This window comes from Sciurus carolinensis, chromosome 4 (assembly GCF_902686445.1).
Source record: "Sciurus carolinensis chromosome 4, mSciCar1.2, whole genome shotgun sequence".
Classification (NCBI taxonomy): Eukaryota; Metazoa; Chordata; class Mammalia; order Rodentia; family Sciuridae; genus Sciurus; species Sciurus carolinensis.
This window is the reverse complement of record NC_062216.1, coordinates 152,536,078-152,552,826: the sequence shown is the minus strand read 5'-3', so window position 1 is coordinate 152,552,826 and position 16,749 is coordinate 152,536,078. Positions and strand designations below refer to the sequence as shown.

The following is a 16,749-nucleotide window of genomic DNA, read 5'->3' as shown; positions in this document are numbered from 1 at the left end:
AATGAAGCAGATGCTGCTAAAATTCTGTTGGTATGTATCATTGAAGTAGTGTTCATGTCCTGACTTGAATTAGGATCTATAGGATCTCATTGGGTCTTTGCTATTAATATGGCTGGATATGTGTTTGAATTTATTTCATATACTTATGTAATTTTTAAGTGTTTTGTTCTAAGAGCTGAATTTACTGACCAGGCATTGAATCGTTTTTCTAGCCTTTGGTAACAATAATGCCTATTGTTGGTGAGAAATATCATAGTTACATAAGTGTCAGTTCTCTTCAAAAGACTTCCACAAGTTTTAACAACATATCTCGGTATTTCCAATCAGTAATTTGTTGGGGTTCTGGAGTCCCCTGAAGTTATGCTACTGAGTGAGCAGTACTTCCTTACAAGCTTGTTTGCATGGTTATACCTATCTTTACATATGAATGTTCATGGTACTTCTTGCTTTGCAGATAAAAACTTTTGGGGAGACACATCCTTTCACCAAACTTGTGGTTGATCTGACAGACGTAGACCCTGATGTGGCCTATTCTTCAGTTCCCTATGAAAAGGGCTTTGCTTTACTCTTTTACCTTGAACAGCTTCTTGGAGGACCAGGTAAATGTTGGCGTTTTCTGAATTTTTTTTTTTTTTCCTTTTGGAGGATAATATGCGAAGAATAAGGAAGAATTGTAAACTGTTGTTTTCCTTCAGTTTATACTTTCAGGTCATTGACTAGAGAAATCTGTATTGCTTTCTAAGGTTAATTCTATACTTAAGGACTTTGAATAACCACTGAGTTCTATATAATGCTGCTTGACTTTAAAAAAAGTATTTTAAGAATTAGCATGGTATTATATACTTGTTGAAAAATTCCTATTTTGTAAGAGTAGCAAGTGAGAGCACATCAACCCCTCCCACTCCCAAGGGTGGTGCCAGTGTTAGTTATCAGTCTGGTGCTTGGCTCCAAATCATTTTCTTTTTTGTTCTTAAATCACCCCAGCTTTCTTGAGGCATAATTGACAAATAAAAATTGTGTATGTTTAAGGTATATATATATATATATACACACACACACACACACACACACATATATATATATATATATATATAAAATGATCTGATATACAAACCAAGCTAATCAACAAATCCATCACCTCCCATAGTTACTACTTTACACCTCAAAATTAGTACCTTTTGACTAACAGCTTCCATTTCTCCCCCACCCAGCAGCCCCTGGCAACCACCATTCTACTTTGTTTCTATGAGCTTGACATTTTAGATTTCACATATAAATAAGATTATACACTTGAACTTTCTGCACCTTACTTATTTCCTTAATGTCTTCCAGGCTTATCTATGTTGTCACAAGTGGCAGGATTTCCTTCTTTTTTTTTTTTATTAACATGTGAACACATTCCTTTTTTATGCATTCTGAAAGTCCTTGTCTTTTAATTGGAGTCCTAAATCCTTTGGCTGAAATATATTCAGCCTCATTGCTGTCACATCATGGTACTTGACATTAGTCTCATTCTTTTCTGTTACTTTTCCTATCTCTGCTTCTTTTTACACTGAGCTTTTTTTCCCCTCATTTGTTTTTTCCAAATCATTTTCTAAGTGTAGATAATCAAGCAGACTAATAAATACACAGTCATTACCATTACAGAAAAGTGGATCATAAGGAGTTTCCTCTTATTCATGGTTCCACTTTCCATAATCTCAGTTCCCAGCAGCCCACCATAACAAAACTAGCATGGGCCAGGCACAGTGGTGCACGCCTGCAATCTCAGCGGCTCGGGAGGCTAAGTCAGGGGGATCGTGAGTTCAAAGCCCCCCTCAGCAAAAATGAGGTGCTAAGCAACTCAGCGAGACCCTGTCTCTAAATAAAATACAAAATAGGGCTGGGGATGTGGCTCAGTGGTCGAGTGCCCCTGAGTTCAATTCCTGGTCCCCCCGGCCCCCCGCCACCACACACACACCGTTTTCACAGTTTCATGAACAGAAGATTCGTCCTTACTGTAGATCCTAGCAACCTCAACATACAACTTTTGTCTTTCCTTATTAAGCTGAGAATGTTCACCTTTCCACTTAAAGGAAGCACTTTATGACTTCTCTGTGACATGTTTCAATTACCCTCTGGTCATAAGAGGATTGTTGCTTTTGGAACTTTTGCTGTGTGTTCCTGTTCTGTCCTCATGTGTCCTTCCCTTACCTGTAATAGGACTTCTCTTCTCCCTTAAAATTACATGTTCTCTTCAAGGCCCAGCCCAAGTCCTACCTCCTATTTTGAACATTCTTTTACTCTTGAAACCCTCATTGGTTTCCCTATTCTTTGAGTGTTCTCTAGTCTTTGTGGCTAATAGTACAATGCTAAGCACCAAAAGTAAGTCAAATAATTACTTTTCTGTGAATTGATTGCTTTTTCTCTTTCTTGCTTTTAGAGGTTTTCCTAGGATTCTTAAAGGCTTATGTTGAGAAATTTTCCTACAAGAGCATAACCACTGATGACTGGAAGAATTTCCTATATTCCCACTTTAAAGATAAGGTTGGATTTTAAAAAAATATTTTATTTTATTTTATTCACTATTTGTTAGGCTAATTTGAATCTCTTAATAGTAGTATTGGTCCAGGATTTGCTTTTAGATGCATTCTTTAATTGCATTTTTTTTAAATGTGATCTCAACAACATGAACTAATATGTAGAATTTTCCTATTTCAGAGAGATCCTCAGTAGTGTGGTTCAAAATTTTATTTTTTGTGTGTATTATTTTTCTTATTTTAATTTTTTAATAGAACACTAGTAATGGATATGTTTATTTTACATAGATGAGGTAATGCATAAATAAATTGGCTATATTTAGTCATTCCACATTGCATATGTATATAAAAAAAGTACCCTATAAAAGTACACAATGATGATCTGTCAATTAAAAAATATTAATTTAAAAAAGGAAAGAGACTTAGAAATTACCTTGATATGGCAGAGTAGAGAAAATTATAGACTCAAGGACTTGAAAGTTTTAGTTTTTTGGCCTTACTGTTCACAGGTTGATATTCTCAATCAAGTTGATTGGAATGCCTGGCTCTACTCCCCTGGCCTGCCTCCTATAAAACCTAAGTAAGTACCTCTCACTCTCCTAAATCCTAAATAAATGCAAAATATCTGAAAGGATTTTATGCCTTCCTTAGCCTTTTACTAGAATGTTGACAGCAGAGTTCCTAGGTTTTTAGACCCAGAGGCCTAAAGAATAATTTCTGTGATTTATAAACATAAATTAGTTCATTCTATTGCAAGTAATTATTGAGTGCCCCCTTTGCACAGCAGCAACAATGAGGGACTTAGAGAAGAATAAGCTAGTGTCCCTTCTTTAAAACTTTTGTCTTAAGAAAAACAACATATGTTGATCATTATAGCAATATCACAAGTTATTATTCCCATTTCCAGAGGAGGCAAATTAGGTTTAGCGCATTTGCCCCCGCTTCCCTGAGGTTGCCTGAGTAAGTAGTAGGAGTTGAGATTCAAGCCCTGGTAGTCACCCCTTCTAATGTATTCCCTTCTAAAGTAAACACCCTACTCGAATCAGTCACCTGGACCCTGGTTCATCAGTCACATGAGGACTTAGACTTCTGCGCGTTCCAGCTCCTTGCTGCTTTCCTGTGGGCCAGTGAAACTGCTTACCAGCTACTCATACATAAACAGCCTAGTGTAACTGATGTGTAGGGAAGTAGCAGGAAATGAGGTAGAAAAGCAGATGTCACGGTCATGTGTTTTTGGAAAGCACCTCAAATGGCCAGGCTGGGAGGAGTTTGGTTTAGGAAGATAACCAGATAACCAAGAGCATGAGCATGGAAGAGAGGTAACCAGAGCTCCACATTAGCCAGGAGGTCCTGGGTACTGTGAACTGTGGTGTGAAACAGGCGCTCTGAAGCGCGGGGGAGGGGTCATTTCAATAGTACTGTTTTTAAATTTTGTTTTTGAAAGGCAGATGGCATAAATCATCAGTATACTTTTTTTTTTTTTTTATTCTAGGGATGAACTTAGGGGCACGTTACTACTGAACTACATCCCCAGCCAATTTTTTTTTTTTTCAGTTGTAGGTGGACACAATACCTTTGTTTTATTTATTTATTTGTTTTATGTGGTGCTGAGGATCAAACCCAGTGACTCACATGTTCTAGGCAAGTGCTCTACCACTGAACCACAATCCCAGCCCCAGTAAATTTATAATGTCTACAGTAAGTCACCAAAATAATGCTTTATATTTTTTCTAACACTTCCTAGTTTAAGAGGTGCCATCATATTCATTATCCCATTAAATCTTACCGGAGATAATGAGGGCCTGAAGTAATGCAAGGCAAATGGAAAAAAAAAAGTAACTGAGGTGAGAGATGTTTCAGGGGTAGAATCTATTGGCAGCTTATCATTGACCATGGTAAGCAAAAAAAAAAAAAAAAAAAAATTAAAACCAATGGAACAGTGATGTCTTAAAGATTCAGTCTAATCCAATACACACTTAGTGGCAGGCATTATTATGATGGATGATGAATAAGGAACCCACAGAGCAAATACAGATGTATCAAGTCATTATAATACAATGGAAGTATTTTTAAAATATTTATTAAGTGCTATGAATGAGGAAAGTATTACTTTAAGTAGTTCTGTATTTGGACATCAGCCCAAAGATGATTCAACAAAGAATAATACAAGAAGTAAAGTGTAGAACCTTAGTGGATCTCCATTTGAGAGCTAGGAAAGATATGAACAAAATTAGCTAAAAGTCAAAAGGAGCTTGCAGAGATTAGCACATTGGTAAGAAAGTTGTGGCAGGTAGTAATTTAAAAGTGACAGAGTGGGCAACAGTGTAGTGTACTGTAAAATTAAGAGGGAAAGAGGAACCAGAGGGGAAAAAAAGCATAGAATTTAAAGTTAGGCGTCTTCTAAGACTTTTAGTTTCAGTGCCTGTTTAGTGCAAAAGAGAGTTGCAGAAAGTTGAGTGAATCGGTTTCTTAAATTGGTTTGAAATTTAAGAAAATATGGGTGTAAAATAAGTTCTTAAGGAATGTTTTTCTGCTGTCCCTGCTGCTATAGGATCCTTTTGGGGTCTTGGTTCAGTCTAGATTCCTTAAGATTACTTCCAAGTCATACCAGAGTGCTGGAGGAACCTTGGAATCATTCATACACTCAGGGATCTTGTAAAGAAAGAGATTCTTTGAAAACCCCAAAGCACAGAAAATGCTTTGATTCATTGTAGCACAGACTGTTGGTTTCCAAGTCCACTGATTCTTACGTATTCTCATCACTGGCCTATGTTTAAGTATCTCCTCAGGTCTATCCACTTCACTCCATCTTCACCACCAACCCTTCAGTTCAAATCCGCGTCATCACCTCTGCCTGGAAAACTGCTCTGGCTGTACACTGTGTCCCCTCTGCCCCTCCCTATCCTTCTCCACACAGACCTTCAAGCACACACCTCCATCATGCCTCCCTTGCTTAGCAATCTTCCCTGGCATCCTGTCGCTTTTGGGCTAAGGCTGAATCCTTTAATGGCCACTACAAGGGTCCTCACACTCTGCTCCTTTTGCTTCAGTCAGAATCTCTCAAAACTCTCCACACTTCCTTGACCATGGGACCTGAAGCAAACTATTCTTTCCACCTCAGTCCTCTTCACCCAGTTAATTGCAGTCTCTGCTCAAGAACCATTTCCTTGACCTCTCCTGGAAGCATCTCTTGACTTCTGTGACCGGTTCGGATCTCTCATTGGAGAGCTTCTTGGTGCTGTGTATCGCCTCTTCATTGGGTTTCCACAGTTGTAACTTTACATTTATTTGTGTGACTGTGAAAATCTTTCTCTTCACTACATTGTAAGGCTCATCTCCTGTTTTGTATATTACTTTTCTTAGGATTTTACAGAAAATAGGGATGGCTTCTTTTCCCTGGGCTTATCTTTAACTTAGTTCTTTTAATTACACTGGGAAGAAAATTTCAGGATGCTAAGCCAAAAGTTTCCCTCAGTCCTGTTGTTGTTTAAGAAATCATTGCTGAATAACATTCTAGTGGAAGGTGATTTACTGCCTGAGCTGTGGAGAATCTCTGATCCCACTTGTTCTTAAAGGCAAACAGTGGTTTGCCTACACCTGCAGCCTGACCACTGCATGAAGATAAAGTAACTGCTGCTTCAGAAGAAAGAGGTGTGTTGACCTCTCTGTTCCGTCCCCTAGGAAACTCACAGGGAGCCCAATCCCAATTCTTTTTAAAGCAGGTTTAGTAGTAACTTGTAATTAAAACTTCACTTCACTTAGACCCTAAATGGCAGGTGCGCCCCTTTTCTCTAAAGATATTTCACAGCAAGCAAACCTGATTTATGAACAAAAAAGGATGTTTCATAAGAATTATTACATGTTCTTTTGCTATAAGGTATACTATTTATTTTCTAAATTGGGAATATACATATTTTGGCATAACTCAGTTTGCTTAATTATCACAGTGTAATTCCACTTGCTTCTGAAAATGAAGGAATGCACTCATCACATAATGATTTTGGCTCTCTCAAGGGTCTAGCATACAGAACAAGTGCCTGTTGCTTATTGGGTACTTGCCAATCTGCTGGATGATGAGACGGCTGGAACAACAGAAAGTAAAACCCATGAGAGTAGGACTTTGTGCCTCATGTCGTCTTGAGTGTCTAGAACTGTTCTCTCCAGAGAGTAAACACTAAGTGTGCTTGGTGGATTCCGACTACTTTGCCATGTACTCCTTGAGCCTGTGACAGCCTTGTCCTGGGCTGCTTCAGCATTCCCTCAGGATGGTTAGGTTCCTTCATGTCCACTTGGATCTATAAGTGCTTAGATAATGCTGTAATACTTAAAGTCAGGTCAAAACTTTCCTATATCCCTCACTTTGGAGTTGTTTATTTAAAAGGAACTTTGGAGAGTAAGTGCATTCTGTAGCTCTAACACTGCATTTATGCAAAAACGTGCATGTTTATAAAATTTAATCTTTAACAATTATTTTTTCAATATTTATTTATTTTTTTGCAGCTATGATATGACTCTGACAAATGCTTGTATTGCCTTAAGTCAAAGATGGATTACTGTGAGTAGTAATGTGTGATTTTTGGCTCCTTTTTGAATTGTACAAATATGTCTCTACTAATGGGGGGTGCTGTAAATCATGAACAGAAAGGTTATTTGAAAGTTAGGTTTGATCAGGCTGATGCTGTCTCCACTCTAAGTGTATAAAATTAAGATTCATGGGGGGAAAATTCTTTTCCTCTTAAACCACTGATAAGATACTACTTTAGATACAGCAATTACATATACCAAGTGAATCTAAAATGATCTCGAGTAACTACAGTGGGAAGAATTAAGAGACTTTTGCTTGTCATTAGCTTTGTTCATTTCTCTAAAACTTCCTAAAGAGGAGCTTCTTTTTTTTTTTAAAGGTTTTCATTTTCTTTTTTTTTTTTTTAATTGGCAAAGAACCTTTATTTTTTATTTATTCATATGTGGTGCTGAGAATCGAACCCAGTGCCTCACACATGCTAGGCAAGCACTTTGCCACTGAGCCACAACCCCAGCCCAAGAGGAGCTTCTTCATGTAGGTACTGAAACATAACTCTTAAGAGAAGTGGAATGAGGATGCACCCTGGATAACTTTTTAATGGAAAATAAGAAAAAAAAAAATTGGTAGTAACTTTATTCCAATTATTTGCAACAGATTTTGGTATTGCTGTTTGAAATTTGTTTTGGAAAGTTTATTCAACCAATATTTCTTGGCAATCTTCAACATTCAAAATGCTGTTATGTACCACACGTTATGCAGGATATAAAGACGAACTTGCCTTTGGAATGTGTGTAGTTTAATTGAAGAAATTAGATTCCTACATAAATAACTGTCATGCTAAGCAGTAAGAGCAGCAGTAAGATACAGATGAAGTAATAAGTAAGAAGATGCCATTTCTTCCTGCAAGGGGGGTATTGGCATGAGGGATTGCTGCTTACAAGGCAGAATATTCCTACTGGTTCTGATATTCCTCTTTTCATCAATTTAATTGTTACTAGATAAGATATCATCAGTCACAACTGATGTGAACACAGAAACACATACTGCTAACTTAGAGCATCAGTGAACAGGGGACAAACACAAATACCAGGAGGCAGCCCACACATTCTGAGCATTTCATGTGCTCTGAACATAACCCAATTCATTTTGCAGAGGGAACAGGAAAAACCGGTTAATTTGACACATTGTCTATTCTTAGTATAAACTCATTTAAAGAAAGATTTTGCTGTGTTTGTTTACTTCCCTGGTTCTTCTAATAGACTATAAGCTTCTTGAGACCAGAAATTGTTTTTATTCCTCTCTATATCCCCAGGGCCATCTACATTTTTTCACTGTTAGATGAATATGTGAGTTAGTAAAAGAAAAACAAGGTTAGGAAAAGAAATAGGTTTGTCAGGCCAAGGATTAAATCATCTGTAGGCATTAGTGGGTCCTAGAATTCATTTTGAATTGTAAATGAAATGACTAGTTTTATGCGAGATACCACCATTAACCTTTCAGTACAGTTGACAAGATCAATTAAGATGGAAAAACAAGCACTAGTAAGGATAACTAGGAGGGTATCAATAGTAATTCGGGGAAGAAGATTTGAGGGGTTTAAACTAGAACAAGAAATACTGATAGAGTTGAAAGATTTTTGAGGTTTAATTTTATAACTGGTTAAGAACTCAAAGGGACTAGGATGTAACTCAGTATAGGGCTTATGCTCAGCATGTGGGAGACCATGGGTTCAATCCCCAGCACGCCCCTAAAAAAGAGCTTAAAATGGATTAGATGTGGAATGTAAGAAAGAGGAGTATAACGCTCCTGGTCCTGGGAGAAAACACTCAGAGTTAGAAGAAAAAAGAGAAAACAAATCGGGAGTAAGCAGATGAGGAAAATGGAACTAAAAAACCAAGGAGAACAGATACTCTAATATAAGATACTATAAAATATAAACATCTTTTTGGAGACTTTCATATCATTATAACAGAGGTAGAAGATTACTAACTATATCTAAGGTCAATTTTGGGGGGAGGGGTTTTGTTTGGGTTTTGTCTTTTTTTCTTTTCTTTTCTTTTTTTTTTTTTTTTTGGCAGAAATTTATAGTAATGAGATCTTCTAAAATAGCTACCTATCAGAGAATTGGCTGATTTTGCATATAAGTTTCTTTTCTGGAGTGACTGGTGTTGAATTTTGATTTCATAGTGGTTTAATTATGTGTTCTTTCTAAACAATTTAGAAAGGCTTAATTATATCTGTCAAGGAGAGAAATCTGGTAACATATCTTGCTCTTCTATCTATGTCTTGAATATTGTTTTTTGTGTAGTTCACACATTCATAGAGAAAAGAGTGAGAGATATCTGTGGGAAACAGGATTTCTTAACAGTGTGAGCCTGTTTGAATTTGAAAAGTATATTACAGCTTACCTGGTACTAGTTACAACCACTGCTGATTTCTGCTCAAATATTCTTTTAGGCCCAACAGCTCAGGTAAATAATTAAATTATAAATAGATCAGTATTGGTGAGAATGGGTAGTATTGGGAACAGAAGGAGGACATGGGAATCATTGTATTCTTTTTTAAATTGTTTTTCTTAAATAAAATGCAAAAGAATGTATACGTAAAAATGTACTAATGAGGAATAAAAACTGTAAAACAATACCCATGTACCCCACCACAAGCATAAGAAATAAAGCCTCCAAAATACTTTTGGACCAATCTTCCCTCTCCGCTCATCTGGCTGACCCGTTGAGGTGACCATTTCCCTGAATTTTGGCTTATCATTCCCTGACTTTTAAGGTTTTTACCTTAACTAATACATAATTAGATTTGCAGGTTTCTGAGCAGAGAATGAGATAGAGCTATCAGTTCTGGTCTTGAGGTGAGGTTCTAAAAGGGAAGGAAGTTCACATATTCAGGAGAGTTCTGAAGGGGGAAGAATGTACAAGGTAAATATTTCTTCAAAAGGACATGTGTATATGTATGCACTGAAGTTTCTGGAAATATATACAGGGAGAAAAAGAAAAGGAATTTCTCATTCTGTCTTTCATTTTTTTAACATTTGCATATCTCTTTTAAAATTAAAAGTCTCTCTAGTTCAAAAGAATTTAGAATGAGTTTTAAAAGATTTTAAAGCACTTCTTTTGATAAATTTAATTAATATTCCTTGATCTTATTCTCAGAAACTTTTGGCAGTGAATCTGAATTTTTAAAGTACAGACTTGCTTTTCTTAGGTGATTACTGGGATGCAGTGGGGAACTCAGAATGTGTGTGGCAGTAGAGGGGAACACTGGTTTATGGCCTTACCAGGTCCTTAGGGTGATAGTAAAAAGAATATGCAGTTTGATCTTTTTACCCACATTTTCAATTGGCCTATAAATTAGTTGGCATGATTTTTGTAATGTTTCTTTGCTTTGGAAATTGACATACCTCAAATGGTGTGTGTGTGTGTGTGTGTGTGTGTGTGTGTGTGTGTGTGTATTTTTTTTTTAAGAGTGGCTATTCCTTTATTCTTACTATTAATAGTCTGTTTTTTCTTAAGCTTCACACTTTACATTTTAGGAATTAGCTTTTTAAGTTATAGTAACATAATCTCAGGATTATATAAGTCACTCAGGTTTAAATTTATTTTATATGATGTTCACCTGTGCATTTCTGTCTTTTTCTTAATTTTTACTTTTATGTCAGATAAACTAATAATATTATTAAATTGTATACAAACAAATAACAAGGTAACATTTATTTATTTATTTATTTATTTATTTATTTATTTTAGGCCAAAGAAGAGGATTTAAATTCATTCAATGCCACAGACTTGAAAGATCTCTCGTCTCATCAGTTGAATGAGTTTTTAGCACAGATGCTCCAGAGAGTAAGTACTAGCTCAAAAAAATGAGAATTTAAAATGGGTACAAAAGCACAGCATATATGTTGTACCTACCTTGGGAAAATCTTAATGTAAAAACTCAGAAAAAACAATACACATAATTCTTTATTTTAAAAAGCATTTATTAAATGCCTAATATGGTTAATATTGGACTACTTACTAAAATAGGTAAGAAAGAATACACCCTTCTCAAAAAGCTTGTTATCTAATAGGAAGGGAACATACTTAAAATTGAGCAATAAAAGGAAATGTATTTTAGTTATAATTTGAGAAAACTTATTTAGTACAGAAGAACTCATTTCCATTCAGGGTCATCAGGGAAGGATTTTTGAAGGAGTGAGGTTTGATTTGGAGGGAGGGAGGTATTCAAATTGGAGAGAGCATTAGGTGCCCAGTGTTGAGGAGCAAGCCAGCTGGGTTGGGTGAGGAAGTCAGTGAAGTATCACGAAAAAGACTGGTGAGGGTCAGGTGTGATGAGTCTTGAGCGCTAAACCAAGGAGGTTAGATTTTATTCTGGTCAGTTGGAAAGGATCTAAAATTCTTAATAGGAGAGTCGCTTGAAGGAGTGGGTCATAAATACTAATGTGGTGACCTGAGGGCTACATGGTTGTGAGTTAGCTGGGTGATGTGAGGAAGCGAGCTGGTGTGGAGGGAGAGACCAGGCCAGTGAGAGAGATTATGCAGGATGAAAGCACAGGTTTCATGACTCACTGGATTTGAGGGTTAACAGGAAATAATTCAGGCAGATTTTAAGGTTTTAAACCCAGGTAATTAAAAGAACTCATGAGACTAGAAGGCGGTGCGTTTTGAATGGTAGATAATGACGGGGTCTCTGTGTATTATGTGAAGGGGAATTCCAGTTTAAGGATTCAGGGAGATGGAGATTTGAAACAGAATTTTCTTTGGGATTGATGCAGAGATGAAGCTTAGGATTTGGAGGTAGCAGGGGTCCCGTTGATGTAAGATACAACCAGTTTTTGGTGCATCAAGTCATCAAGGTTTCATAAATTTCTATAGCACTGCTTTCTGACCTAGGACCAAGAGAGAAAACCTGAGGGGGTGACTTGGGAATGGGTGCAGCAAAACCTGGGGAGGGTCAGGAAGCCTTGAAAGTGACCTTAACCGCTTGGCATACCTGGGTGTACTTGAACTTGAACATGCCCACAGAGGAGCTGATAGACTAAATATTTTGGGATAGGCCTAGCAGTTTTTGAGAGATGGTGAGTGTGAGGCGAGTCCTGTAAGGTAAGAAGACCATGACTGGAGAGGAGAGTTTCTGTCTTCTAGCAGCACCTCTGCCTGTCCTCTGTGGGCACCTCAAACTCTGCCTGTCCAGACTGAACTCATCTCCTTTCTTTCCTTCACCCAAACTTGTTTGCCCTTTTAGTGGGTTAACATGAGCACAGGAGTTTCATGAGCCTCCAAAATTGTATAAGAAGTTTGTATTTTATAGTATACACATTTCCTTCCCCTAGGGTAGGGGTGCAGCTTATTCATCAGCTTGCAAAGGGTCTGTAATATAAAAGTTTAAGAACTGACATTTTGTAAGTATACAGGTCACTTAAAAGTGATTTCAGAGGACATACATAAAGCCAGAGGCAGTCAGTGAAGAAAAAAATTAAGGAACTAGATTTAATCTGGAGAAGTGGAAAAATTTAAGCTATATAATATGTAGGGAAGTACTAGAAAGTCTGGAAGGTAATATTTATGCTAAAAAGTCTGAGGAGAATAATTCTCATTTAATTCTTTTAAGTACCTTACAAAGTAAATTATCCCTGTGTTCCTAGTAAAAACATCCAGAATAAGTTTGCACAAAACTTATGTTAGTATACATTTGTTTCTTTTACTTTTTATCTAACTTACTTCTCTATTATAAAATATTTAGGATTTTAATCTGGCTAAGAATTTCTCTCCAGCTCCTTTCTTCCAAGGAATCCTGTTGAAATGATACGCTATGCTTCTGTATTTTGCTCTTAGGCACCTCTTCCATTGGGGCACATAAAGCGAATGCAAGAGGTGTACAACTTCAATGCCATTAACAATTCTGAAATACAATTCAGGTACATCATTTTAACTTGTCTCTGTGGAAGAAAGCAGAACACTGATTTAAAATCTGGAGAAGGAAAGCAGAGTACGCAACATCCATGGGTCTTGAGAAATCCTTACTAAATTTTCTGCATTGATATAATTAATTATAGTGGTATTTATGTCTATAAGACGAGAATATTCATCTTTCATTAGACCTTGTTCTAAGCTTTTGGCCTTAAAAAGAAAATTAGTATGAAGGATTCAGTGGTAAATGGGCTTTCTTTCTCAGCCAGCTAAATTGAATAGTTGGGAATAGTTAGAAACCTATGATTCTATTATATATTAACCTTTCTTAATTCAAATTTGTAGTGTGAGGCTTAAATGAAAAGTTCAGTTCCTTGAGAAATTGCATTGATAAAGCACATGAGCACCTCCATAATCTAGACCTTTTAAAATATGATCTTTTTTTCAAGAACCAACTCCGCTTCCTTCTCTTCTCCAGTAACTAAATTGTATATATATTCGGGTGTGAGTGTCTCAGAGTAAAGTCATAAAGTGGTGTACAATACGACCATAATGGGGTTATTCATCTTTACATTTCCTTTGTCGTTTCCTGTTCCTTCCTTATTTTCTCTCCCATGCCCCCTAAAAATCTACCTTTCAGATGGTTACGGCTCTGCATTCAATCGAAATGGGAGGAAGCAATTCCTTTGGCTCTAAAAATGGCAACTGAACAAGGAAGAATGAAGTTTACACGACCCTTATTCAAGTAAGACCACATCAAACTGTACTTCATATTTACACATGGAATTGGAAGAACAAGCTAAAATTTTATTGTTGAAAAACTTTGTAAAATGCAGTGTTTAGAAGTTTTTTAATTTGTTAAAGTTTATTATTATAGGTCTAATTTTGGAAGAAGAATTCACACTTCTAATTATTTAAAATTTGAGATGATTTTATTAGCTTTTTTAGAGGCATTATATATAAATTATCTGTTATTGGCCAAATACAGTTAATGATGAAAAGGAAATAAATCGAAGATGGTCTTATGTACAGAGAAGGATTTTTAAAAGAAGTGAAGATATTAGTGAATAGGTATGGACCAGAAAGAGTCTAAAACATAAATGCGGGGAGATAGATGCAAGCAGATAAGGTAAAGTCTTTTTGATTCAAATGTTGCTAAGAAGTGCAAGAGCAGGTTGCTTGACATAATAAAGGCTGCCTGGTACAAGGGGAAAGTCATATTTTGACAGCAAGGTATAACTTGAGAATATCTTTGAAGTGCTTTTACTGTGTATTTGGTCTATGTTCTGAAAAAATGTAATCATGACATAAATATCCATGATTAATTTGTTTTTAATTTACTTCACAAGTATAAAATTTGGCAGTACAAGTCATTATCCATTTTTTATGGCCACAGAATTCATATTTTAAGTAAAATATTTCATCAAAGTGTATTTCACTAGAGTTAGTATTTTCACTCTCAATTAAATTGTTTGAAATTTTCTGAAATTCTTTTTCTAAATTTGCTATTTTTGTACTTTAAAAATCTTAATGAAAAAATAAACTTTAAAAAAAAACAATTTTTTGCCAGGCTTGTGGTGCATGCCTGTAATCCCAGTGACTCAGGAAGCTGAGGCAGGAGAATTGAAAGTTCAAAGCCAGCCTCCGCAACTTAGTGAGACCCTCTGTCTCTAAGTCAAAAAAATATAAAAAGGACTGTGCATGTGGCTCAGTGGTTAAGTGCCCCTAGGTTCAATCCCTGGTACCAAAACAAAAACAAAAAATAGCCAATTTTTTAAAAGATAGTCTTTAAGGTACACCCTCATACAAGACCAATATTTGGCTAGGAAGTGAAAAGACACTGTTCAAATAATAAACTACTTGCATGCTGCTTGGTAAAAAGCCACCATCCCTGCCACTCTGGCCCTTCCCTATAACACCCCCAAATATCTGTGATCTGCCAGTTTAAGGGTCAACCTCTGATACAGGATTGGCACAGGGCTATCTAATGGGCCAGGATTTGTGCTTTATTTGGGTGATATTTAGCTGTTCCTATCATCACTTTTAATTTTACCTCTGATATTAAGTTAATGTTCTCCCTCCCCGTCTCCCTCTTTCCTCTTCCTTTCCCTTCTTTCTTGGCAGGGATCTTGCTGCCTTTGACAAGTCCCACGATCACGCTATCCGGACCTACCAGGAGCACAAGGCAAGCATGCACCCTGTGACTGCCATGCTGGTGGGCAAAGATTTGAAAGTGGATTAAGGATCTGCCTGTTACTGATTTCTGAAATTCCCTTTTTTAAAATTGAATTCATGAAGAAATTCAAAGCTTCAGCTCATGTTGTAATTAAAAATGTCTTTTTATTTGTGGTGTTTTATTGTTTTGTCAGTGACTTTGCCAAATTTTACTTCCTTTTTAAAAAACAGTGGTAAATTCTTTGTAAAGTAAATTTTAATGAACTTTAATCTGTTAATTTACATGGTATAAATTTTTAAATTAGTTTCATTATCAGTTATTTTTTTCTCCATATTTTTTACTGGTGCATTATATTGTCCATGATGTTGGGATTCATTGTTACAATTTGTACATGCACACAATATAACAATATATTATTATTAGTTTTCTAAATATGATCACAGAATATGCCAAAATATTCAAAATATTATATACCAGATGTTTTATCAAAGTTCTTTAATTTGAATCTGCTGCAAATCAAAAATTTAGCATGATGAGGGTTTTGCTTTTAAAATAATCTTAAACATGGACACTCAGTTGCACTTGCTCACCACCCACCTGGTGAATGTAGATAGCATGAACTCCCTTACCAAACTGTGTAAACTCTGCTCCCCAGCTCTGGGTCCATCCAGCTGATCCAGTGGACTTGTCTCCCTTCTTAGGGGTCAGATGAGCACCCTGGGCATGAGCACCTCCATCAGTCTCTCAAGTAGCCTTCTGATAGTCACCCAATGTGCCTCATCTGTGGCCAGCTAACGCTCTTCACCCATGGAGCACACAGCAAATGGTACCACATACTGAACCATATTAAAGGCAAGCATAAGAGCACCCTTGTGAATGCAGTGTAGTGCCCCACGTGCCTTGGCACACAGGTTGGGAACCACAGCCATATTGGTTAAGATTGTTTGACAGCAAGTAATGACAACCCAAATGACTGGAAGTCAACAAGAGAAGAGGAAGATTACTTAATGATGGGGGATAGAAGTTATCAGGACCCAGGGACAGGAGGCTGCAGAGCCATCCCTACTCCTGCCCGTCTGCTTCTCCGGTCCACATGGTATAGTCAGGTGCCCCCGGCTCCGCTGTTGCAAATGACTCCTACCATGTGGAGAGACCAGCACAATTCCAAATTCCCAGACATGAGACTGACCCAGGTTGGGTCCACCCTAGCCACAAATAACTGGCCAAGAGGAAATGTCTTGGAGTGTAAGCCTGGATGGGGGTGTGACATCACCAGACAAAAGTGCTCAGATGGGGACTAATCTTAAAATAGAAGTGAACAGGGAAGATGAGGCAGGTATTGAAGTTCCTGTCCCTCCAGGAATCCTCAGATGTCTCCCTTGCTCCCGCTTGCCCTACTAGTGCTGTCCTCGGGGACATTGACCTTCACTGCAGTGATTCTGTTTCTCAAGGCTCTGTTCTCGCTTTTTTAAGGAATGCCAGAGCAGCAAGTTCAGTTCAAGTGCCCTAGTCATGTTCTAAGTGCTTAGACTTGAACAAAATCACACACTCAAAAAATGCTTTTTAAGGTTTCTTCTGCTATATGAGTTTAAAACTGTAAGCTAGTAT

At 37.0% G+C, this 16,749-nt stretch overlaps 1 protein-coding gene across 2 annotated transcripts in view; it reads left to right on the top strand.

Moving 5' to 3' along the window:
• Lta4h (leukotriene A4 hydrolase) overlaps nucleotides 1-15,308 on the top strand; it is a 41,606-nt gene extending 26,298 nt beyond the window's left edge. Inside the window, exons 12-19 of one of the 2 annotated variants that reach the window (XM_047551254.1) lie at nucleotides 455-599; nucleotides 2,423-2,526; nucleotides 3,029-3,099; nucleotides 7,020-7,074; nucleotides 10,803-10,898; nucleotides 12,891-12,973; nucleotides 13,606-13,710; nucleotides 15,090-15,308. In XM_047551254.1, the coding sequence (XP_047407210.1) occupies nucleotides 455-599; nucleotides 2,423-2,526; nucleotides 3,029-3,099; nucleotides 7,020-7,074; nucleotides 10,803-10,898; nucleotides 12,891-12,973; nucleotides 13,606-13,710; nucleotides 15,090-15,207 (777 nt within the window). In that variant the 3' untranslated portion in view covers nucleotides 15,208-15,308. The remainder of the gene's footprint in view (nucleotides 1-454; nucleotides 600-2,422; nucleotides 2,527-3,028; nucleotides 3,100-7,019; nucleotides 7,075-10,802; nucleotides 10,899-12,890; nucleotides 12,974-13,605; nucleotides 13,711-15,089) is intronic. The other variant, XM_047551255.1, reaches the window with a different exon arrangement.
• Nucleotides 15,309-16,749: the final 1,441 nt, after the last annotated feature.